The sequence below is a fragment of the Cyprinus carpio genome, chromosome B14 (assembly GCF_018340385.1).
Source record: "Cyprinus carpio isolate SPL01 chromosome B14, ASM1834038v1, whole genome shotgun sequence".
In the NCBI taxonomy this organism is placed as follows: domain Eukaryota; kingdom Metazoa; phylum Chordata; class Actinopteri; order Cypriniformes; family Cyprinidae; genus Cyprinus; species Cyprinus carpio.
The window spans coordinates 26,462,658-26,489,440 of NC_056610.1; the positions used below are offsets into that span (position 1 = coordinate 26,462,658).

Genomic DNA, 26,783 nt, shown 5'->3' on the forward strand with positions numbered 1-26,783 from the left:
GAAACAAAAATAGATGTCAATACTCATTTCTTCTGTAGTTGTCAATAATTTAACAAGTCCCCACCAAAACATCATGTTTATCAACATTTCATAGATTCAGTATACAGACAATGTGGTTTACTATAAAGGCTCATGACAATACTGTACATTGTGGTGATGTGACCGCATGCAGAGAGTCACATCAGAGTCTGAGCTCCTGCTGAAGCCATGCATTGTGCCAACAGCTGTGACATTTACAGTCACTCAATGGTTCTTTTCTCCAGCTGGGTTACACTCTCAAACAAAAGGTACAAAAGTCATCACTGGGGTGGTACCTTTTCAAAAGGCACAACTTTTTACCTAAAGAGTCCATTTTAGAACCTTAAAGGTACATATTAGTACCTAAAGTGTACATATTAGTACATATAAAAGTGTACCTTTTGAAAAGGTACTGCCCCAGTGACAGTGTAGAGAAGTGCTTTGTTTTTCCTGTGTGCACATGGTGAAGCATCTTCAGCACAAAGCAGAGCTCTGTAATACACATCTCTACGGTTATGGAAAGGGCTTCATCAGTATTTTCAGCTGGGAGTTGAACAGAGTCGTCCTCTCAGAATTATGTGCCTAGTCAGCCCATTGTTAGTGCTTGAATTTAAGAATCTCATGACAAAAGCACCCAACAATGCATGGGAGGTTGTGAGTCGTGATACTGATTTGTGATAGTCTCAATAGGCTCTTTAACTGCACAATTATCAAACACAGTGTGGCTGAGAAATATATTTAATATAAAACTAGGCATATTCAGGATCGTATAGCTGATGACAAAATAAAACATCACTGTAAATAAATTTTTTTTAATGCACTTTATTTAGACATTAAGTTTCTGGAAAATTAGTTTTGTGATCTATGTCTCACTATTTTTAAGTATGAGCCTTTAAGGCCTTTCCACACTGAGCGCGATGTGAAAAAGCGAAGCGAATCGCAGACGAATGATGCTTTCGTACCGAATGCAACACAGTTGTTCACCTTCTGCTAATTCATGCCTGCAGGCTAGGTGGCCCCGACCAACAATGCATTATATATTTCGTAAATGGATTTAACATCATCTGCTGCTAAATATACAGCATTAAATTAAGATAAACAAGATTCTACACCAGAAACAAACCATCTATAATGCTTACAAGAATAGGCTACATCCTAAAATATAATTAGAAGTACATTTAGCATCAAGCTGCACTTGAAAATGTATGTAATTATTAATGTATATGCTTACCCACTTTAAACCATCATTGAGTGCTCGTAATAACTTCAAATTGTGATCTATAGATGATTTTGATTAATAAGCAGACATGCACTTTTTGTATGTTTAATAACGCTACACTGATAAGATTTGTCATAAACATCCTTTACTGCTATAAAATTACCATGAGCTGCATTCAAAACACATACAAAAAATATATTGTCATAATCATATCTATTTGCTTTCATATTTCATGTGCAGAAAAAGAGTGAATGCGCTCTGACTCATAACACTTGCGCACGTGGAAGAAAACGGATGGTGCTCTACAGATCGCATAATTCAGTGGAAAATTAATAGAAATGTTATTCTGTATAAAGAACACGTGAGAATAAATCTGTTCTCAAACCATAACAAGAACTCAGCATCCACTCTCTTCTCTTAGCCGGGATACTCTTCTTCTGTGTTTGTTTACACTGTGCAACAGCAGCTGCTCCGGTCATGTGATCCTAGCTCAAATCTTATTGGACGGCCTGTGTTTTCACTTTGCGAAACTGAAATTTGTCGGACTGGTTCAAAAAAAAAAAAAAAAAAAAAAAAAAAAAAACGCATTTTTGGTGTGTGAATGTCTCACTGATACTTAAAGGCAGGATTAATTGCGTAGAAATCTATTGTTTTATTCCAGCACGCCATCGCATCCGATATTCGTTTAGCTTTTTCATGCTCAGTGTGGAAAGGCCTTTAGTTTTGACTGCATCACAGATTTAAACTTTTCAAGCAAAACGATATTAGAAATTGGGAAATACAACTAATTTCTATATTCATTTCAAAATTTGTGTTTCACCAGTTCATTTTTCTTGCACTAAAATGTTTTAGTAAAAACATATGCAGGTAAATGTAGGTAATATATTTATACTGTACTAGTATGTTCCCAAAATACTCAAACTAAAATCTGCTAAATAATATATCAGACGGACTTTACACCTATATGTTATAATCTTATTGCTTAATATTATACTAATGTAATTTTTGAATGGCATTACCAAGAATAGCATTAAAAGCTGACAAAACCATCAGGCCATAAGAAAAAAAAGGAAAGAGAGAAATATTAAGGTAACAGATTCTCTCCACCTGTGCACCCCCTGCTCCCTTCCCACCCAGCCCACATGCAAACAGGAGCTGTTCCTGACCTGGATGACAGAATGATGAGGTCGGCCGGGAGGTGATCTCCATTGGCTGCTCGGACTACCTCCCCTACCGACACTAATTTACCCAGCAGCCCCGGCGCAAGGGGAATGACACGAGTGAAGTCGGGAGAAGGTTGTTCATCACATGAGGTTGGGAGGGGAGGGTGAACGGTGGAGATGAGTGGAGGGAAACGGCATAAGATGGGCAGAGGAGGAAGAGCACACGTAACAAGACAGGGAGAGAGAGACAATCACACAAACATTTAATCTTCACAGAGGAAAAAACACAATGCCCACTGTTCAAAACCCACCCAGGCCAGGCTAAACCACCAGTAAAGTTGGAGAAAAAAAAAAAAAAACTTTATTTTTATTTTTACTTTTGGTTGTTTTAATTTTTTTTAACACCCCAGAATTTTGGGTCAACTTAAGGCCTGGCTGACAATTGGATTTTGGCAGTGAAGAGGACAACTTCATCAGGTCAGTATTAATCAATAAGCAAACATCCACTAAAGGAAGTGCTGATTTTGACTCTTCACTCATTTTACTAAAGAACAACTTGGTTTAAAATAAAACTCTGCCATTTGTGCCCCTCATTTTATAATAAACCGCTAGAACTTTTAGGTCTGGAACAAAAAAGGCAAGTAAACAATGGCAGAATTTTCAATTTTGGGTGAACTAGTCATTTTACCCTTCATCTTTTGTGGATAATATATGACATTTATATTATTAAAACCATCAACTGATACCATTTGTAGTGACACTGCATTTATTTGGAGCTTTGTCTCAGGGTTATTTGTTATTAGCCTGTTAATCATCACTTCCTTTGGATGTTAAGTGTGAGACGGAGAAAAGGATGGACAAGTTCCTTTCTGATGACGTAGACTCTTCTACCTGGATGACAGCAGTATAGCATCTGCTGGTACGAAATCTTTGCCATTAACTTTAACTATGTCTCCAACCACAACCTGTAAAACACAAACTAGTTATCAATTCAAAAACAGCAAACTAGCAGCCACTCGCGAGAGTAGAGAAATAAGAAATATTAATTTCACTCGTTTCATTCAGGAGGATTTAGATCCAAACATAAGCCTTCACTTGAGACTAGCATTTAAAATGAGGCCATTTAATCAAAAGTATTCTCTGTAAAATCCACAAATAAACAATTTTTTCTGATTTGCATTTTTAATCATCTTATTAGCCATAATCCAGTAGAAGTGGGGGACGCTGCTTCATAGCTGCTATTTTGAATCAAAGTGGAGAACTACTTAAATATGCATGAGTTGATATATGATTTATAAGTAGGCCTATATTAAAAATACATTATTCATACTGTGCACTGTAATTCAAAGTGTGTCACAGTGTGGCTTAATAAAAGGAAAGGCGACAAGAAGCCTGGCTTCACAAAACTGTTTGAATATTGATGAGATGACAATAAAAATAAACTAGATTTAATGAGCTGAAACAGAAACATTTTGTACTTCACCGTCCATTCTAGCAGCACTTAGCAGAATTGCAGCTTCAGAAAATAATATACTAAAAGGAAACAACTGTATTTTATGCCACAGTAACGTCACCAGGGCACAAGTTAATGCACTCTTGCAGATGTGCACTAATATAGCAAACAGTAATGAATGCCCAGTCCTCAGGTAATTATATCTCCAGCCATTTCCTTTTGCTTTCACCTTATAATTATGGACTGTGTGTTTCTGTCAGGGTAATTAGCTCGACTCTATTAACACACTGAAAAGCTGCTCTGTGTCTGGCTGCATTAGGATCTCTATAGAGACCGCATGTAAGCTGTGGCCTGGTTAGAGTCTACTTCTGGATTCTCGACTCTTTAGGTCAAGATGAACAAAAGAAAAAGAGCAGAGAGGGAAGTACCCTCTTCAAGAAACACCAAAGTAACTATTTTCAAACCAAACCTGCTCTGGTTTGCGCCATCGGCATCTTTATATGCATACTCATTTCTCACTCTGTTTCTAAGAGTATGTCAACTCATTTTCAGGCTGGAACTCAGCGAGTCAATTGGTATGAGAAACACCATCCTGCTGCAGTACCTTCTCCCAATGTACAATCTCCCAAGCGCCATTCCTCAATACTACAAAAGAGAAAGAGAGAGATCACCATAACTGAAATGGAAAAAAAAGGATCCCTAACACAGACCAAAACCCCATGATATAAAAATGCATACATATATACACATTTAAAGTTGACGGTCATCTTCTTGCAGGAAAAAAAAATGGAAATTTCTAATTACTAAATGCTGACTCTTTCTGAATGGCTGGGTCCAATTTTTTGGCAAATCTAATTTCTCATTATAAGGGTAACGCCTAACTAGCAAATCACAACTCAAGGATATAAGACAAATTAAAGCTACTGCCTATCAAAAGAGTCATTTACATCCCACCCTCAACTTTTATTTTCAATATTAAATGCTCCAGAACAGGGAGGAAAACTGCTCTAATCAGGCAAATGTAAAGACAAAAGTTAAGCAAAACAAACGTCTTACCTTGTGTCTCTTTCTTGTTAACAACACTATCAGCATTGTGGCGTTTCTGAAATAAAAAATGAAATTATTAATCAAATGAGCCAATATGGACAGACATTATTTTATGGATTTTATTACTTTCTTCTGCATTATAAAAGAACTCTGGCACACATACGCACACATAATTATTACAGACATATAAATATACAGTATCATGCATTCAACACAAAGGCATTAGAAAAAACTAAAACCTCTTAGAAAATAAAATAAACATTCTTTATAGAGAGAAAAAGAGTGAAGTTTTACATGTTTAGTGATCAATAAAACTGCTAATGGAGAAGCAAAGAGATGTGTGTCCACTGAAGCACTCTTTTTCTGTCCCAGATTACAAGAGGTGTTTGATCCGCTCTAATCGAGAACCACTTTGAGTGTTTCTATCTCAGAGAGTGAATGCGAATGAGCAAGAGTGATCTGAAAACACTGATTAGCCTCTAAAAGCTCTACATATACATTTGTGCTCTTGCCTCCAGTGCTCTCTGATTGCCTAATTATCCTCCCGGTTAACACTGGGGAAATACATCCAGTGTCACCTCGGTTTGTCCAGGACAACTGGTTTATGTGCTCAGGGGTTAAAGCAAAAAAAATCCTGAGCCTGAACTTTTTTCCGGGGGCAGGGCAGGGCAGCAACGACTGTGGCAACTTTAACATTTGAAAGGATACTATGGCAAAGTTATTGCTTTATTCAAACTGATTAAAAAAATAAAATAAAAAAAATCTTCATGAATATATGGTTGACCTGAAGAATAAAAGCTGTAACTTGGAAAATTATGAGCTATATCACCTCTGCAGGAGAAGGAAAAAGTTCTCAGACCCCATTTATCATCAAAATCAGCTCTTGTGCAGTGTTGGATAACTCATTCTCTTTCTTTCTCCTCACTCTCTCCTGTTTTCTCTGTTTCCATTTCCCTCACATTTTCCTTCAGCTCAACATGGAGCAGAGATGAGGCTCTGCGGAGGGAAGTGATGATTTGATTACGCATCTAATCTAACTGATGGCTTGTCTGCAGTGAACATGGGTGCAAGAGGATATTTAACAATACAAGAAGGGCCTCAAAGGGAAGAGGAGACAGTGGTTTGGGTTTGTGGTAAGATGCAGCACCAAATCCCAGAAGGATTAGTGGAGTACAGTGGGGTGCAGCTGGTAAGCAGGCCACTGTGTGGAAAGCACTGGCGCGTCACCTCTTTGTTAGACTCGGTCTTTGTTAGAGATGCCGGATTATGACGAGTTATGGATTATACTGAGCCAACTGGCTTCTTTTGAAACGCATATATGAAGACACAGTAAGAACGCAACAAACAAAAACTGTTCAAAAGTTTGGGGCAAGTATATGAAGACACAGTAAGAACGTTATATTTATATTTATATGTATACATATATACACTCACCTAAAGGATTATTAGGAACTCCATACTAATACTGTGTTTGACCCCCTTTCGCCTTCAGAACTGCCTTAATTCTACGTGGCATTGATTCAACAAGGTGCTGAAAGTATTCTTTAGAAATCTTGGCCCATATTGATAGGATAGCATCTTGCAGTTGATAGAGATTTGTGGGATGCACATCCAGGGCACGAAGCTCCCATTCCACCACATCCCAAAGATACTCTGTTGGGTTGAGATCTGGTGACTGTTGGGGACCATTTTTAGTACAGTGAACTCATTGTCATGTTCAAGAAACCAATTTGAAAATGATTCGAGCTTTGTGACATGGTGCATTATCCTGCTGGAAGTAGCCATCAGAGGATGGGTATATGGTGGTCATAAAGGGATGGACATGGTCAGAAACAATGCTCAGGTAGGCCATGGCATTTAAACGATGCCCAATTGGCACTAAGGGCTCTAAAGTGTGCCAAGAAAACATCCCCCACACCATTACAACCACCACCACACCGCCTGCACAGTGGGTAACAAGGCATGATGGATCCATGTTCTCATTCTGTTAACGCCAAATTCTGACTCTACCATCTGAATGTCTCAACAGAAATCGAGGCTCATCAGACCAGGCAACACTTTTCCAGTCTTCAACTGTCCAATTTTGGTGAGCTTCAACTGTCCAAAATTGTAGCCTCTTTTTCCTATTTGTAGTGGAGATGAGTGATACCCGGTGGGGTCTTCTGCTGGTGTAGCCCATCCGCCTCAAGGTTGTGCGTGTTGTGGCTTCACAAATGCTTTGCTGCATTCCTCAGTTGTAACGAGTGGTTATTTCAGTCAAATTGCTCTTCTATCAGCTTGAATCAGTCGGCCCATTCTCCTCTGACCTCTAGCATCAACAAGGCATTTTCGCCCACAGGACTGCCGCATAATGGATGTTTTTCCCTTTTCACACCATTCTTTGTAAACCTAGAAATGGGTTGTGCGTGAAAATCCCAGTAACTGAGCAGATTGTGAAATACTCAGACCGGCCCGTCTGGCACCAACAACCATGCCACGCTCAAAATTGCTTAAATCACCTTTCTTTCCCATTCTGACATTCAGTTTGGAGTTCAGGAGATTGTCTTGACCAGGACCACACCCCTAAATGCATTGAAGCAACTGCCATGTGATTGGTTGATTAGATAATTGCATTAATGAGAAATTGAACAGGTGTTCCTAATAATCCTTTAGGTGAGTGTATATATATATATATATATATATATATATATATATATATATATATATATATATATATATATATATATAATATATATATATATACTACACACATCACATACATACACACACACACACACACACACACACACACACACATTTTTGTTATTTGACAGCATATTAGAATGAATGACTGCTGGTAATTTAGCTATATTTACAGGAATAAATTACAATTTAAAACAATGAAATAGAAGTTATTTTAAATTGATGAAATTTCACAATATTATATTTTTACTGTATTTTTCATCAAATAGGCTAAATGCAGCCTTGATAAGTAAATGACACTTCTTTCAAAAACATTAACAAATAAATTACAAAATGGCTAAGAAATGTTTAGCAGCATGATCAAGCTTTTTTCTTACAATAAGGGCAGGAAAAAAGCACCATGAAAGTATTTCTGCGCCATATTTAAAGTCCTTGACAGCTCATGAAAAACAGCTTGTTAAGCTTGACAGCTCAAGAAAAACACCATTCACACACGTCTTGAGATTGTGATGTCCTATTAGAAAGCTACAGTTCAAAGCCCTTGGTCACAGCAAAATATCTTCTTTTGTGTTTGAAAGCCAGTCATTCAGGTTTGAAACATGAGTTTGAGAAAATTAATTACATTAGTTATTTTTCTGGTGAACTATTTCTTTAAATACAAAAACAACCCACCCAAGTCTAACAAACAAAAGCTAGCACTCAAAGTAACAAGAGAAGCCTTTCTCTCACCTTATGGGATGCTTCTAAAATTAGAATTTGTTTTTACTTGAAGGGGAAAGAAAGCAAAGGTCACGTGACCTCCACTCACAGCAGAGCGGTGCATGACAGCAGAGAGGTGAATTTATCATACGACCTTCATGTCCAGGGCTAGTTTTGACCTCTCAGACCTGAATAACACATCCCAAACCCATATAAAGTGCTGAGCCAGTCATTCTGACCACAGCATCAAGCGGGATGTGATCGGATGGCTGTCCAGAGGGATCCGGGAGAACAGGCTCTGATTTCAGGGTCACAGCACTATGGTGGATCCACTTGGACTAGTGCTTTTATCTCAGTGTTCACTCCTCTATGTAAATTTCTATGTAAAAAGGTCTTGGAATTAATTTACATGGCAAATAAGACGATAGTTCAGGTCAGGAAAAAAGCGTCTGCCGCTAGGAGTGAGATGCATTCTGCCGTGTACGTGATCATCATTCACCAGAGAGTGAGACTGAATTATCAGGAAGAGTAAAAGAGGTAAACGTGATAATGTAACAGCTGTGAAGGGCAAGAGAGAATAAAACCCACAGCAAGCACGACTGCACTCCAGACACTAAGAATAGCACAGTTCTCCTTCATTAACCACTCATTAAAAATCATCCAATTTATTGGTACACACGTTTTCTTTCTCATCTTTTTACGTTTACTTAAATCATAAGACAAAATGGCCATTCATATGTAATTGTGTGCGAATTTGACTGTTGAAGCACAATAACATGTGAAAGAGATCTGAATACACAATCACGCACTGTCACGATGTGCTTTCGATGCATGCACATCGGGTGCATGAGTACCCCACAAGTTCTTTTTCAAAGTTTATTGCACTTAACACCATTTTACAATCAAGCAAGTCCCACACTTTATTTTCTAATTCATGCATGTTTCTTTTTCACTCTTAAATTGCTTAAAATGTTTAAACAGTCCTGCGCTGTGAGGATATAAAGTGTGGCAAGGCCAGTGTTCATGCATGGAGTGAAAGCAGAGCTCTGTCGCATGTGGACACAACTCAGGAAATATGGCTCTTAATAAAACACATTCTTAAAGTACCAGTACTGGTAAAATGCAGAATCATACCGTTTTTAAAAGCAGGGTATAACGATACCTTTTTAGTACCGGTATATCAAGCAACACTAATTACCTCGGTAAGCTCCTTTACAAATCACTTGTATAATTGAATGCCCTCACCAGGTCTTCTATAACCTCCTTCACTGCTGCCACCACCAAGATGAAGAGTAACGGCACCAGTGTTGTCCACCTTCCTGTTGGTGACACATCAGGGATTTGCTGTTGAGAGGAAAAAAATAAATAAAATGGCCACATTAAATGTCAGTCATTAATCCCTCTTTCCAGAAGAACAAAATCAAAACATAAACATCCAAATAGCTCACTAACCTCTTCACCTACAGGGCATGAATACAAACACTAATTAAAGTCCAGCAGAGCATTTGAATGTATGACCTCATGAAAAACACTCAGGGGGGAATGATAAACTGCTTAATTGTGTTTCCCAGCAATCATAACAGAGCCTGAGGGTCTACGTCCCTGGTGGTGTTAGTATTTATCACCAGGAGGTCAAGAAAACAACCTAAGGGAATGGCAATAACCATCAGAACGTCAGCAGCAGTGATTGCTGATGGATGGATGTTTAGAAGTCGCCATGTGACATATCTGTCTACCCTGCTGAAGAGATAAGCTTAGACTAGCATCAATTTCCAGACTGGTCCAGGCTGGTTAGGCAGTTGGGAAAGTGTCCTCAAGCTTATATATAATTCACATCATTAGAACTTGATTATACTTCTACAGTTTCTCTCCTGATTCTGGCAAAACTCACAGAGCTTACATAATATCAAGAAGTGGATCGTCTTTGGAACGTGTCCCTATCAGATAAAGTGTCAGAGCTGTCACAGCTTCAGACAGAGGCCAACAATGCAAAGACATACGATAGGAAACCCGAAACGGATTCCTTTTAACCTGATGCCAACACTTTCCCTTCTGCGTTATGTTTCACTTAAACAGGAGAGTACGCTCACAACCAAACCACAGTGCCGTGGAAGACCAGAGCAGTCCATCATTGTGGAACCTGGGTGGTCAGGATAAAAATATTTAGATGATTATGATGGCATATCCAGAAGTAGTTTTTGAGCGGTTTTGATGAAACAGCATTTATAAAAACCAGATGGTCGTCTTGGCCCCCTTGTTGCCTCAGCAAACCCATCCCTCCTGTTCTTCTCATTCACAACATGCCTGCGCATTTCAAAGTCACTGCATTGACAGCAGCGTAATGAAGATACACAGAACCTGTGCTTCGAATCCACCTGACTCCCTCTGTTTTACTCTTTTAACTCGCAGCTTCTCTTCTTTCTTCATCTCTCTTCCCCCTGGTCATCGATTGCGCTACATTAAAACAGAGGCGCTAATTTAATGTGCAGCACATCCACAGGGTCACGCCGGGTTGCTCGATGGTGGATTCATCATACCTCCTGTCTCTAAAAGAACAGCATGTTTATAGCACTCTGGAGCCCTCGGTGACTGCAGCGACTGGTAATTACACAGATGCTGAAGCAGTGCAGCCAAAATCTGTTTAGGTTTCAAAAGCAATATATACAGTACACAATACTCAATAAGATTTTTTAATGTTTTTGCATTTATTTGATCAAAAAGATAAAAACAAATAAATTGCGGAATATTATTATATTTTAAATTGACTATTTCTATTTTTAAATATTCTGGAATGTAATTTATTCCTGTGATGCAAAGCTGAATTTTTAGCAGCCATTACTTCAGTCTTCAGTGTTACATGATCCTTTAGAAATTATTCTAATATGCTGATTTGCTGCTCAACAAACATTTCTTATTACTAATAATGTTGAAAACAGTTGTATTGCTTAACTTTTTTTGTGGAAACAAATTTTTCAGGATTCTTTGATAAATAGAAAGTTCAAAAGGACAGCATTTTATTGAAAATAAAAATCTTATGTAACGTTATTAATGTCTTCACTGCCCATTTTGATAAATTTAACGGTCCTTGGAATAAAAAGCATTAATTTATTTCAAAAGACTCCAAACCTTTGAAACTTCAGTACTCACGTGCAGAACACGTGCGAGCGGCTGTGAGTGACGGTGATGGTATATAAACGACTAAACATTCATTCATAATGTACAAATTAAGCTTTTAATGTGATTTAAACCCTTAAAAGTACATTAAAATAGAAACAACACAAAGTTATTCAACATGGAAAGCAATAGAAATGTAGTAACTAAGTAATTTCCCCAGATAATCATTTCATATCGTGCGCTTTGCAGGGCTGCGGGACACAGGAAAGAAAGGCTATCAACTTGTTAATTCGTTCCTATAGCTTATTAATTTGTGGCAACTGTCCATGTTTCATTAATTTGTTTCTTAAATAACCCATGATTTAACTGAAATAAGGGAACAAATTAATAAATCGATCGAATTCTTAATTCATGAAATCTTTAATTTCCCTTCTCGCATGTTTACCACACACAGTAAGAGAGGCGAAAACAGTAAATAAAAGTGAAAGATATTAAAAGAAATCTGCGAAATTAGAGGGTTAGACTGTGAAGATTTAGGAAAAGAAACAATGCCTAAAATATTGAGACTTGAATTTGGAACTTGGAAATAAAGACTCGGGGGGGACACCAACTGGCAAACCAGAACACTGAAAGCCACGATAATAGTGTTTGTCATACTGGCTATGGGCTGGAACGCATCCACATCAAAAGCATGGTCACGATGGTAACTTTTTTTGCAAGAGCTAATCAATTATTCCTCTAATAAACAACATTTCGGTCCGTCATCTTTCTACCACGCTTGTCATAATCAGAGCTTATAATTTGTAAAATAGCCCTTTTTTTCTAAATGCTGGATTCCAAAACGGCATTCATTTTAAACGCGCTAGCACGGGCCGTCAAAAAAAAACGCGACCAGGTAGCTGACTAAAAGACAATAACTTTTTCAAGAACAATGACTTTTGTTACCTTGCTTTTACTTCAATGATGTTTCTTACCATGGATACCAAAATTAGCCTAGGGCAGCAGGTTTTCACAGCCCTGTTGAACGCAATGGCCATGCGGAGACAAACAGGATGCTTTCGGCGGAAAATGTATATTGGCCTAAGGCAAATAAGAGATTCAAGAAATAGGCCTAACATAAAAATAAAGTTCAGTGGTCGTAGCTCACTTTGTTTTCATAAAAATCTAACATTTGTTATATATATATGAATATATATATCCCGTTATTATATATATAAAAATATATATAATATATAATTATTCACTATACCAAAATATTCCCATAAATCGCTTTAAATTAATTTAGGCGAAATAAACTATCTGACTTCCATAGACCTTTGTAAAAGTAATAACGAATTTAAACACAGAAGTGTGGCTAGCGTGAGTGTGTGTGTGTGTGTGGTGTGTGTTTGTGCTCCATGTACAGAGAGTTCATGAGGAAAAGATAGAGAGACAGTAGAAGAGAGAGAATAAGAGAAGAGACAACAAAATACACTTCCTGTTTTTGCGAATATGTTCAGAGAGGAGTTCTGTTTGACATTTGTTTAAATTGAGATGTTGATTAAAACATTTCAAACCGAAGTGAGTTACAATTGTTGTTTTGATTCCATGTGTTCCTCGTAGCATGTAGATTTTACAATGCACTCACAATCCATGATCTAATTCTTATATCTTATATCGTGCCCTGCCAAATTACATCCACTTGACGCGACTTTGGCTCATCTTGACCTTGAACTGGACTTAACATAGCTTGTGACTTGACTTTGACTTGTATGCACGCACTCACGCACATGTCACTTGGTATCATGATGATCCGCGATGGTACTATTCCTCTATTGCACTATAGACCAAATGCCGACGATTTTTAAATAAAAGCAGCAACGATAATAAAAGTGCCGTTCAGCCATACCTTTTTGACTGCAGGTGATGTGTTCTGTGCATGGACAGCCACATAGCACTAGCGCCACAGTTTCAACACCCTAGGGACCTATATTTGGGATGATTTTATTTTAAATGCCATAATGTCAGTTAAAATCAAAACGGTCAACAAAGTAAAGTGATCTCGAACATACGGCGCGCTCTCTTCATTTTATCAAATGATCTTATATCACCAGCTATTCATAATTTTATAATCCGGCTAATAAGCACAAATTTATTCAGACTAAAACCCCTTTAATTTCAAGTGAGAAAGGTGGCAATTTTTTTTTGGTTTTTTTGTATGTGGCTTTTGCACATCCTGTCATGATCTACGGTGACTGTGTGCCGCTGCAATAGATGAATTTTTGCAGCATTAAGGTTAATGATTTTAATCGTCCAGTTAATTGATTGTTTAATTTTAAACGATGATCGATCATGGAAATGATCACCAAAATGACATCCCATAATGGTATAACTAATAATAATGACAATTTTCATTTTTGCAGCATTAAGGTGAACTATCCCATTGATGCGGTTAAATATTTCAAAGAAATGGTCAGTATGGTTCTAATTCTTTAAGCAGTTTTCCTTTTTGGGTGAACTATCCCCGTTAATATTTCAACAGTCCTATCCCTTTAATATTTCAACAGTCAGTATGGTTCTCTTTAAGCAGATACCAAGCCATGACAGGAGTGCCCCTTGTGGCAGACAGGGCATTATGTTTGTGTTCACACTCTTGTGGAGGGGACTCACATGGTAATGTAATGCACTATATCTCTGATGTTTTCACACTTGGTTGATTGATTGGTCTGAACCAGAGTTCGATTCCACCCTGCTGTTCAATCAGTCCTGTCTACTTAAGAAACCCAGTATCTGATCACATAGGGTCAGGGAATCCGCAGACAGATGTTTATCTGCGACCGTGAGAACTGACAGTCCTAATCTCTCCATCTTATCATCAGTGTTCCTGCCCTGGGGGAGGAAGGTTGAAGACTAAAACTGAAGTCCTACCTGCAAAAGTGCAATGAACAGGAAAAAGGAGTTTGCTGCTCTTCTGAACTGAGAGTACAGGAACCGAGGCAGGAACGTGAGGACATTGTACTTCGCAGTGCTGGAAAGAAAAGAAGAGACGATGTTAGAAATGTGGTTACATCCTAACAATGACACAATATAAAACCACCTGACATCATCTGCAGACTGGGCTGACAGTTTGTTTATCATCCATTAATTTCTCACAGTTTGCAATTTTTATTGGGCCACTATTATACCATAACAAGTGATATTGATAACCAGGAATCATTACCATGACCCCCACCACAAATCAAAATCTCTCCCCCTTGCCACACCCAGTATCAGTTTCAGTGCCAGCTTGAGACACGAGCACGAACACACAGTGAGGGATTGAGAGAGGCAGTTAATGAGCATAAAGAACAGCTAAGTTTGAGGAGAAGAGAGAGCTTGCCAGAACCTCCATCTCTCAGACTGCCGACTGATTTATGCTCACATTAGGCCCAAGACAGCAAGGCCACTTTAGACTGAGATAAACATCCCACTCTGAACCCCGACAACTGCCTCTTTATCCACCCACTTACAAAAACAACAGCCAACCAAAAAAAAACTAAAACAAACCTTATTTCATTCAGAATATTGGTATTAATTTATTTTTTATTCACTAATGATTCATATAATAAAATATACAAATATTAAACATAAAAAGATAAAATACAAAATACAATATAATACAATAAAATACAGTATTCTTAATAACTGACACATATAATAAAATATAAAATATATATACAAAGTAATAATACAAATACATATTACAAATGCAATTACAAAATAATGTTAAAAAAAGAATACAATATTCTCAGTCCACCAAGAAACAGTCAGAATTTTTATTTATGTTTAATATAATATAATATAATATAATATAATATAATATAATATAATACAATAAGTGCTGTGTAAATATTTTCAAAATATATACTGTATGTGTGTATTTATATATATACATAAAAAATATACAGTACACACATATATTAAAGCTTTTAGTTTGGATGCGATTAATCGTTTGAAAGCACTAAATATAATATAAATATAATATAATATAATATATAATATAATAAACATAAGATAATACTATATACAATAAAATATAAAATATTATATAAAAAACAAAAAACAAAAAAACAATTCAATATTCTCAGCCACCTAAAAGCATTTCTAATAGAATAAAAAAATATATATAAAAAATAAAAATAAAAATAAGCCCAACAAGACATTCTTTTCAATCAGAATATTAGCATTTTGTTTTTTATTAATGACTGTAATATAAAATACAATACAATACAAACATTACAATACAGCCACGTTGGAGAGACTGAGACAGTCTGTGAACATTTCTAACATGGAAAGCAATACGAGTCCTCTCACTGTCTCTACGTTTCACTGATCCAGTCTTCACAGAGATCCTTATCAGACCACGGCACACAGCATACCGCAGCACAGCAATTAGCAGCACCGTACGAGATGGAAAATTTTGTCAGGGGCCTGTCGTTCTCGCTTTTCTCCACTTTCTCTTGGCTAGTTTTCAGCTTTTGCTCAGTGTAGTTGTGTCAGGTGGCTAATAGCAGCTAGTAGCTGCTCCTACTGTTCTTCAGATAAAGAAAAACATTTCCATGCTGCTGGGAAACACACATTCATGGAGGAGAGCATGAGGGAAAAATGACATCTGTCCTCATACTCATCATCTAGCACATGTCAGACCTTTTTTTCTAAAATTCAAAAAACATCTTTAATGTCAGACCTTTTTTTCTAAAATTCAAAAAACATCTTTACAAAAAAAGGTTTCATAAAATATTTTTAGGTTTTATTGTAATTTTTTGTTTTTTTAATGTTGTTTTGACAATATCAACGATGGACACTGTAAACTCAACCTGACGATCTAGCAGACAGCTTTCTCACGGCGGTGCAGAGAGAGCTGACCTGCGTCTCTCCTCCCATTTCCTCTACACAACCCCAGAAACCAGATCTAGGTCTGCTTCTAGACCTCAGACGGCTGCTTAACCCACACGCTCTGCTCTTTTAGCACTACTTAGCATCATCATGCTTTTAAACAAACATGTATCGCACACGAGGGCTTCGGGACGCTAGCTCATCAGGCAGTCACTGGGGTGACTAGTGTAACTGCTCATCAAGATGCACCTCAGGGTTTAACCATGTGCTGTTTATCATTTTAATGGAGAGAAGGTCGTGGCATTGTTGGCGGAGGAGTATTTTCTAATGATTCGTCGGCAGTTTTTTATTTATTTTGTGTGAGGAGAAATACTTTTTTTTTTTTTTTTTTGTGAGAGAGATGTTAATAATGTTTGTTTGTTTGAGGTGTCAAAATGTGTAATTTAACACAGCTTAGAAAGCGCTCTATTCCCAACTACAGAATTTTGTGTTTGTTTAGGTAAAGCTTATGTTAGTTTTTTGTTCGAGAGAAATACAATGTGATCCCTCTTCCTTGTAGACTGGTGTGCTAGTGTTGATTGTACAGTACAACAGGAACGCTATGGGTAGCAGTTTGGCCAATCAGCTCTGATAGTAAAGATGTACTAAGGGTAAAAACTTGAACTTGACCTACAGTTCACATCTGCTACACAATGCACTATGTATATAAAGGCTTAATCTAGCAAACACAGCTCTCAAAGTGGTCAATGACCTAGTGCTCTTTTGCAAAAAACTAGTTAAATGGACAGAGTAGGCATTATTCTTCATGACAAAAAGCCAGGCCACTTATGAAAACTATAAAACTATAGTTGATGCTGGTGACTTGTCTGGAAAATAAAAAAATAAAAAAAAAATGGGGGGAAAAATGGATGAGTAAATACTTCAAAGCCTACAGAATTTTTTATTTTTCTCCAGGTTTCAAGTTTCATTTTTTTTTTCTTTCTTTGGGTCAAATGTTGTAATGTAGAGATTAATTTTGAAGCTGTGTGCTTTGGTTCAAGGCTTTTTATTATTATTTTTGAATGCCTTACAAGAAAAATTAAATAGAAAAATATCCAGATGCAAGGCTAGAGAGAAATAGGTGGTCACCGTTGCAGTCGGTATTAACCATATTGGCCTGATGAATGACAAATGTCAAGTAATGCAGTATGTGGAGGTTATCCAGTCATTTACAGGAGGTCATTTACATACAAATGTCTAGCAAAAGGAGTCAGAGAGAGGGTGGGAAATTCTCATACAAAACTAAATAAATAGATTTTTGATGCAAGAAACTTTAATTTTAGACTACAGCAATACAAATTTTTTTTTTTTAATTTCTGACTTATTTTTCTTAAGGAACACAACAAACATTTGTATACTATATTAAGTGGTACTCTTTCTAGCAGAACAAATGCACAAGGAAATGAAAATGATATCCTGACCATTGCGTGTGATCTTTCTAAATGAGCACCTACTGATTGTCAGCAAAATGTGATGGTAACCTATTACAACTAAAGCCTGTTTTCTTCTCATAGCAGTTTACATCAAATAAATACACATAAGCAAGCAGGTCTCCCTAGTCTCTCAAACTGCAGGACTGCAAACATTAACCTGGTCTGACAGTGGAGCTGGCCGTTTAAAACTAATGATTTATCTGTTGCACGAGAGTCAGCTCTCTATATACCTAAAAGCACAGAAGAACAGTCCAGAAATGAGACAGCATGTTGTTCTTCTCTGCATTAATCAAAGTAGGGCATTATTAGTGAGTAATTATGTTCTTGTCAGACTGCAGTGGCCGTTAGGATCACTAGATGGAACTATCAAATAGATGCTTTTGGGTTTCAGTACTGAAGGTCTGCAGTCTGAGCGACATGAAGTCTGGATGAATGCTCTCTCACTGCAGGCTGAAAGAGAACCACCAAGCATCTTTCACTTCACAAATGCTGAAATATTTGTCATTTCAAATCAGTTCATTTCACTGACTCAGGCTGATCTTTTGAGGGCGAGTAAATAATTACACAATTTTCATTTTTTGATTAACTGCTCCTTAAAGGTAATTCAGAGGGTGATTCAGCAGATATCAGATATTAACTGCAGCGCCTGCTCCCACCTCATCTCTGCCTGCCATACATCACAATGAGTCCATATTTAAACTTGGACACTGTGAGCCACTGTGGCGGCTTGAACACAGCAATACTTTCTCTTGTCAAATACCAGCTCACTAGTTTTAATGTGGCAATTTATTCGTACAGTTCCTTCCCACTCAAATATTTTTCAAAACCATCTTCATCCATCCATCCATCCATGGCAGTACAGTCTGTTCAACACTTTTGTTTTTGTGACATTAGATATGAGTTCTGTTTTGAACCCTGCTGAGTTTCCTTGCTGCCTACACAACCATTCAAAAGTTTGGGGACAGCAAGATTTTTTTATGTTTTTGCTAAGAAGTCTCTGCTCACCAAGGCTGCAACTATTTGCTAAATACAGCAAAACTGCAAAATAATTTTACAATTTAAAATATCAGGGTTTTGTTTTATAGATAGATAGATAGATAGATAGATAGATAGATAGATTTTTTAGATGTAATGTATTCCTGTGAAGGCAAAGCTGAATTAGCAGCCATAACTCCAGTCTTCTGTGTCCCATTATCCTTCAGGAATCATTCTAATATGCTGATTTGCTGCTTGAAAAACATGTTAAAAATAGTTGTGCTGCTTAATATTTTTGTGGTTACCATGATATTATTTTTCTGAATTTTTTGAATAATAGAAACTCAGTACTTAAATGTACAGCAGGCCTATAATTAATTACAATGTAACAAGGAAAGCGTTAAAAAAAACATTTTGTAACCCATTTTTGCTACATAAAAGTATTAATCATGATATTAAACTACACAAAGAAATACTAGGTAAAAGAATGCATGCAATAACACTTACAATATTTTAATCAATACATTTCAGTGTTGAACAAGTTTTTATAAACAACATTTCACTTGCTTCATCCACCATCTTGAAGTTAATCATCCCCGTGGTCACCATGAAGGCCTGTTCAGCCTTTGTTTGAGGAAACAGATGTTTGAACAATACACATGGAAGCACACGTACCTGACACGATTACTGCAGAACTTGGTAAACTGGGGCTGATTGATAAAAATGAGTCTGGAATCTTCCTGGTCTGCTAAAGAAGTCTTTTCTGACGTGTCTTCTGTCTTTTCATAACCTGAAGCAAGAAAAAAAGAGAGAGACAGAGAGGAATAAAGTTAAATGTAATAAAGCATGCAAAAAGGAGCATTTAGCTATTATGAAATATCAGCCTTTGTTTTTTAAAAGTAATGGCTATTTATACTATGACAGACCAGATCTCCCAGCCACCGAAAACAAATCGCCTTTAACAAGATTACAATAAAGATTACATCTTTAACAAGTGTCAGACCCTGAGGAGCTAAAGACTATAACCATTAGAAGCTTTTCTGCAGCATGTGACTCCTATAGAGTAGCTTAGCTGATGACATTAAGAGGGTCCTAAATCAGTCAAAATAAAGATAAACCATTAAATACATTTATAAATAAACAATGTATAACTAAATAAAAAAATATTATTTATTTTACTATATAAATAAAACACATAAATCTTATGAATATAAATGATGACATGTCCTGGTCCCTAGAATTCAGATCTCCAGGTAGATTAAGTCATTATTAGGGCTGGTGTGGTGACAGCCAGTGGAAAAAGAAATGTGTGATGTTACAGGCACACTGAGCCTAAGGGAACAGATGAGTGTAAGAAGGGCAGCTCAAACATGTTCGCCTGCAGGCATCCACACGTGCACGTGCACACACACACACACACACACACACACACACACAGACACACACACACAAAAGGCCTCCTGTAGTGAATCCATGCTTTTTGCATGCTACGCATATGTCCTATGTCATCCGCCAGAACGGCTTCCACCTACGACAGTTAGCAGAAGTGAAAGAAAGGTGTTTATAACGTTTTTAAATATGGATATTTTTCTTACAAAAACACATCGATTTGCTACAGGAGGCCTTTATTCACCCCCCGGAGCCGTGTGAGGCACATTTTAATATGGATAGATGGATGGATGTGCTTTATTTGACTATTTTTGGACTGTTGAGCAAAAAAGAATGAATGAATGATGCCCTTATATAGCACTTTGTGCATTGCTGTACACCCAAAGCGCTTTACAATCATGTGAGGGGTGGGGGTCTCTCCTCAACCACCACCAGTGTGCAGAATCCACCTGGATGATGCAACGGCAGCCACAGCACAATGGCGCCAGTGCACTCACCACACACCAGCTACAGGTGGAGAGGAGAGAGAGTCATATGCTGCGTTTCCACCGAAATTACCTGGAACAATTGTACCAGGAACTTTTTTCCCCAGGAACTATTTTCCCCCCAAACCTGTTGCTTTCTGTGTTTCCACCACGGTTTAAAGTACCGGGAAGATTAGGCAAATAGTCTGGTGACGTAGGTCTGCGCGCGTTTCTCAATACAAAGTATGCAAATTTTGGACTTGCATCCTTGGTAGTTCAGACTTTGCGCATTCGACTCGGGAGTGTGATGACTGCGACGACGCAAATCCGGTAATTCTGCAAACAGCAGCGTACTTGATAACATCAGTCAGCTCGCCTTGGCTACTGCAATTTTCCTCACTGTATATTTACAATAAGACGAAACAGGATATAAAATACCACTGCCTCCTTTCATTTTTTATTTAAAAATAATAATAGCAGCAGAAATGTAATTAGTTCAGGGAAATTTGTATATATAAAGCCATTACAATGAAACGAAATATTATATCAATTGCTTCTTTTTATTTTCATTATAACATATAGATAAATTGAATACAGACCAAAGATTACCTGTTAGATTTACCCAAAATGAATTATATTTTATGCTTAACCACTAAGGAAACATCAGAGCGAGTGGCAAATGTCAGAAGGACTAGCCAAGCTGAGACTGCTCTAGGCAGATACATGAGCACTGAGCTCCCGCTGGTCGCGTGGAGCTGACTGTCTCCGAAATCTGTGAAACACATTTTTAAATGGGCGCTGTCTTTATAAATAAACCACAGGTTTGCGTTTTAAACAACTACATTCTCACCTGAAATACTTTTAAAATTACATTTCATGACACAATAACAGTAATATTTTGAAAATGATCAGAATAAATGGTGGTTGAAATCACAATGCTGCGTGAACTCAACCAATCAGCATGTTTAGTGCCCAAGTCCCGCCCCCGAAAGTTCCGGAAATTTGAAAAAGTACTACCTCGCCAGCAGGGACTTTCTGAAGGGCATTTTTTTTACCCGGAACTTTATTTAGTTCCTGGTTCCTGCGGTGGAAACATACCGAGGACCAGCCCAAAGTCCCTAGTTCCTGGGCAAAGTTCCAGCGGTGGAAACGCGGCTATAGAGCCAATCAAGTGGATTATTAGGAGGCCATGATTAACAAAGGCCACTGGCAAAAACACCCACCCATGCCATTATAAAGCTTGGAAGAGCAAGGAAAATTTTTTATATAATTCAGATTGGATCTGCCTGAAAGAAGAAAGTCATATAACCCTAAGATGCCTTGCGGGTGAGAAATACATAAACTAATTTAAATTTTTGGGTGATCTAACCATTTAATAACCATGCCATGACTGGGAATAAAGTCGATAGTCCAACAATTTGGAAAATTTTAATAAAAATTTGGTTGTTTTTAATTTTTACCAGCAATAAATTGTGTTTAAACAAAAGTTAATGGTTCAAATGAATTCAAGACAGTATTTTCATTTATGGGTGAAATCTTCCTGTTAGAACCCAGAGTGACAAGGAAAACCACACCCCAAGAAACGCCCCTTATACTGTTGCTTGATTTGCTCATTTTATCAGAACACTCTGGGTAAGGTTGGAGTACATTGTGTGAAATCATCATCAATGAAGGGTGTGTTAAGTCAAAACATGGCTTGACAACATTCACCTAAATGGACTAATTGCTTAAGAAGATTAACAACATACTTTCTTAAAGGAGTTTCCCTTACTGAGTTTACCGGTTCTGTGTGTTTGACATCAGCACTAACACAACACGGCTCAAGCTGTGAGACCGAATGCTTCACATAATGAACATTACTGTGGCATATTAGACCAAGAGGTCAAGGCTAAATGCTTGAACATTTTTTGAAGGTATTTGTTTGTATTGTGATGGAGCAAAAAAAAAAGTGAAAGAGGGGAAGTACCGATTGTAGACACTAGGACAGTTTAAACATAAAATGTCTAAGCTAAGTCACGAAGACACACTGAGGAAGTGAGGACCTGCAAGTGTTATCTGTATGTGTGATAGAGGGTGGGTTTTACAGAGCGCGTAATTTGTGAAACTATTTTTAATATGAGCAATAAAGTTCCTAGCTTTTAAATTCTGCCAATTTCTTCACTAAATCAAAACTATATATATCATAATATAAAACTTTTCTAATATATTAAAAAAACATTATATAGTCACAGATATATATAAAGTAAAATAAGCGTTCTCCTTGTGCATAGTCAAGCTTGGGAATAAGTCATCCAGCTTGACTGCATCGTAGTACCACTCAATGCCCTTCTCAGTACAAAATACTCTCCGTGTGTAAACAACATTAAATGAATAAAATAATTAATAGTTGCGCTGATAAATAATGCCGATGGCACACAGTGAATTGGGCTATGCTCATTGAGGATCACTGTTATTAAAACCAGACAGCGGGAAGCAATATGAGAATGAGGAGCAACACTTGTTTTTTTAATGATAACACCATTCAAACTTGATCACTTAACCTAACAGAAAAATGATGTGCTGACATTCCAACCTTTTACTTTATGATCTCTTGACCTCAATTAAAATCAAATCAACACGACCAGAAAACTCTGTGTTCAACCTAAATCCAATTTACAAGCCTGTGGATGCAGAACCCAAAATTATGAATGCACTGTTTGTTTTTAACAGCCGGAGGTGTGACATGAGCGCATTGTTCATCATCAGTGTGCAATTAATGAATTTGGGGAGTTAACTTCCACTCCCTTTATAGGCAAAATATTGTTTGTTTGAGTGTCCTGGCTCAATCAGTGGTGTGAGTGTTGGGTGGGAGTCACGGGATCTGTTTGACCAACCAATGCAAATACAAGGTGAGTGTTAGAAGATGAAAATGTTTGCAGTTTCATGTTTCGGATGCTAGTGGTGCAGAATGTGAATACTTCTCATTTATCTTTGAGAAACTGCCAGTCTCTGAGCCGCTATCTTTTGGTTTCACAGATTTTCTGAGATGTCTCTTGTAAACACAAGTTTGTGTTGTTGTGTGCAACCATGTGCAGTGATGCACTGTAGTTGATGATGCATTACAGCAGTGGTTCTCAAACTTTTTTCGTCATGCCCCCCCCTTTAACCCATTAAAATCAGTGACGCTGTTTACACACTGTTGCGGCGCGACACGACAAATGCCCGACATTAAACTAATGCTTAGTTATATTTATGACGTACTGACACAACCTTAAAATGATTTGTAACTGTCGCTTAGTCGTGTATAGTGTAGAGTGTTGCAGCGCGCAGTGTTCAGTGTAGATACAGTGAGTGAAGCGAGGAGAGCAAGATATTCCTCTTCGTATTTTCTGCATTTCGCTTTTTGAATTACCAGCACTGCCTGGGTCTGTGCGGCTTTATGGCTTTTATCTTCCTTTTCACACAACACCAATCATCTTCCATTCTAAGTTACGTCCTTTGGCTGTTTTACGTTTTATTTATTTTCTTCTGCTGATGGCCCGCACCCCCCACACTTTTGAGAACCACTGCATTACAAGAAGCAGCAAGCAGACACAAGAAGAGAGACACATGACAAGACCAAAACAAAACAAGCTTTTCAGTGAGACAAGTGTTTCACAAAATCGTTATGGTGGTTGAAATCTCCACTAGTTAACATCAGTTCTGCTTTACCATCAGGTGTACTAAGTGTTATGCCAAAAATCTTAGAAATGTCTTAAAAAAAAAAGTATTTAAGATTATGGTTTCACAGTATATTTTTCTCTTTGCATAAACTGGACCTGTAATAGGTTTATGGTGGCTTATTTTACTGTCAGAGAGTACACCAGACTGTAATTTTAAAAAAAAAAAAAAAAGTGTAATGCCATTACACACATGTATTAACGAAAATGATGGTAATCAAATCATTTTATAAAATCTTTAACAATTTTACTTAATCTTTTAAATGTAAAATTTAATAATTCTTATAATACTTTCAATGTGGTGCCAAAACATGGATGAAAAATTGTGATATTCTTTAAAAATGTTTTAATAAATTGTATGTTTTCGTTGTTACTTTGATAATTACATTTCTACGTAAAATGGTAATTATATTTTTATCCTTATTCCGTTAAGTTAAACAAACTCTATATATACACACATATATAGCTCTGTCATGACAACTTGGCGTGGGATTGGCATGTTAATGTACATGACAATGTTAATGTATGTGGTCTTGGCGGATATAGATCTGCTACGCTGGACCTCTGTTGATGTGGTGCAGAGCAAGTACGGAGACTTGCTACTGCAATACCAGCCACAACATGCTGCTGTGAGCATGTAAGTTAATATTGCTGCTGGAGAAAATATAACACATGAAATAACCCCCATATAGCATACATGAATTACCTCAGGTAGCAGATCTATACAGGTGGAGCTGGGGAGACGGGTTTTTTGGAGGGTTTCTGAAGCATACACACAACACCACGACACACACACACACACATATATATACATATATGTATATATGTATTTGGTGTATGTGTGTGTGTGTGTGTGTGTTGTGTGTGTGTGCAGGGAACTACACTGCGGACCAAAATGGTCGCATATGCGACCCTTTTAAAATGCCATTTGGAGACCTAATTTTTATTGGGTCGCCAAATGTATCCACTGATTATTTTTGTTACTACCTTATGTTTTAGGCAATATGCTATGATTTACTACTGAGCATTATTAAAACAGAGATGTGTATTTAAAGAATACGTTTTATCAGGCCTCCTGAGGATTCAACAGCATCAAGTTGCTTCAGCCCCGCGACCCCCCCGCACCCTCCGGAATGGTGTAGGCGAGGCGAAGCCTAACGTGATTGAAAAAAAAAAAAAACTCTCGTTTCAAGACACACGCAGCAGGCGCAGTATATCTAACATAGCCTACAATCTGCACGTGTTGAAATGAAAGGGACAATTGACTGACTTTAAGAAGAGGAAGTTCAAGTGTAACGAACATCACTTGATGTCGATTCGACATGTCAAACGGACCCTGTGAGTGAGAATGATGAGGCTGAGAAGGATTCGTCAGGAAAAGCACATGCGGGAAAAAGCAATACGGACATATGAATTTCGACACCAGTGGCTCGAAGAATACCAGTGGGTTAAGGTACCAAGACGGAGCAATGCACTGTGTGTACTGTAAATTCTGTGGGCCTTCAATTGCAGGACTGTCCAAATTTGTAACTGCATCAAAACAATTCAAACACGAATCATTGAAGCTTCACAATGACAGTATGAAGCACGCGAAGTGTAGAGACAGGTACATATCCCGTGACGCAGCACCACTTCCCACTGCATTTCGGCGTCAAGATTTAGCAAACCGAGCAAATGAGGAATCTGAATTGATAATTAAGTTCAATGTAGCTTATAATATAGCCAAAGAGGAAATGCCTTTCACCAAATTTAAATCCCAAATTATTATTTTGAAGAAGAACGGGGTGGCCATTAATCCAACATACGCTAACCACAAATCATGTGCTGAAGTGGACATGCATTTTTTTTTTTTTTTTGTATCTTTAATACAGAAAAGTCAATAGCTGCTGAAAATCTATTATATTATTTTATGGATTATATTTATTTTATTTTTTCCTTAAGAGTTCAGGAGTCTGTCCATCTGTGCCCAACCATAGCATGTTGAAATCCATAAGAAAAATTCATTTTGCACTTTATTGTGTACTGTATTTTCTATTGCAGTAAATCTATCCCAACCAAATGTTAAAGAAAACAAGAAGGCATAGGGTTAAAAGATGGCAAGTAAAATAAAAAACACATCTGTATGCAATACAGTTTCATTATTGTTCATTATTATCCAAGAGCAGCTTACTATAAAATAATAATTTGTGCGACCAAATCATGTTTTGTGCCAGTAACTGAAAAAAAGTTAGTAGCGCAAGTGCCACCAGTGGAAAAGGTTAGTGTAGTTCCCTGGTGTACGTAGTGTGTGTACGTGTGTACGTGTGTAATGGTGTGTGTGTGTGTGTGTGTGTGTGTGTGTGTGTGTGTGTGTGTGTGTGTGTGTGTGTATCAAGTTTGTGTGTGTGTTTTTTTTTGTGTGTGTAACAAAGAAGTGACTAAAACTGCAATTCCCCATCGACTGGCCACTTGAGGCTGGCTGCAAAAGGGAGTATAGACTCCCCATATTAAAATGCCCGACGACTTACAGCAGAAAAAAAAAACATGTTTACAGCCT

General features: G+C 37.5%; 1 protein-coding gene across 1 annotated transcript in view; it reads right to left on the minus strand.

Moving 5' to 3' along the window:
* Positions 1–26,783, minus strand: part of LOC109085024 (phospholipid-transporting ATPase IA-like) — a 120,881-nt gene that overhangs the window by 67,233 nt on the left and 26,865 nt on the right. The window contains exons 2-7 of the mRNA XM_042738774.1: positions 19,372–19,486; positions 14,303–14,402; positions 9,527–9,625; positions 4,910–4,955; positions 4,458–4,498; positions 2,404–2,477 (exon numbers count right to left, since the gene is read on the minus strand). Coding sequence (XP_042594708.1) covers positions 2,404–2,477; positions 4,458–4,498; positions 4,910–4,955; positions 9,527–9,625; positions 14,303–14,402; positions 19,372–19,486 — 475 coding nt within the window. The remainder of the gene's footprint in view (positions 1–2,403; positions 2,478–4,457; positions 4,499–4,909; positions 4,956–9,526; positions 9,626–14,302; positions 14,403–19,371; positions 19,487–26,783) is intronic.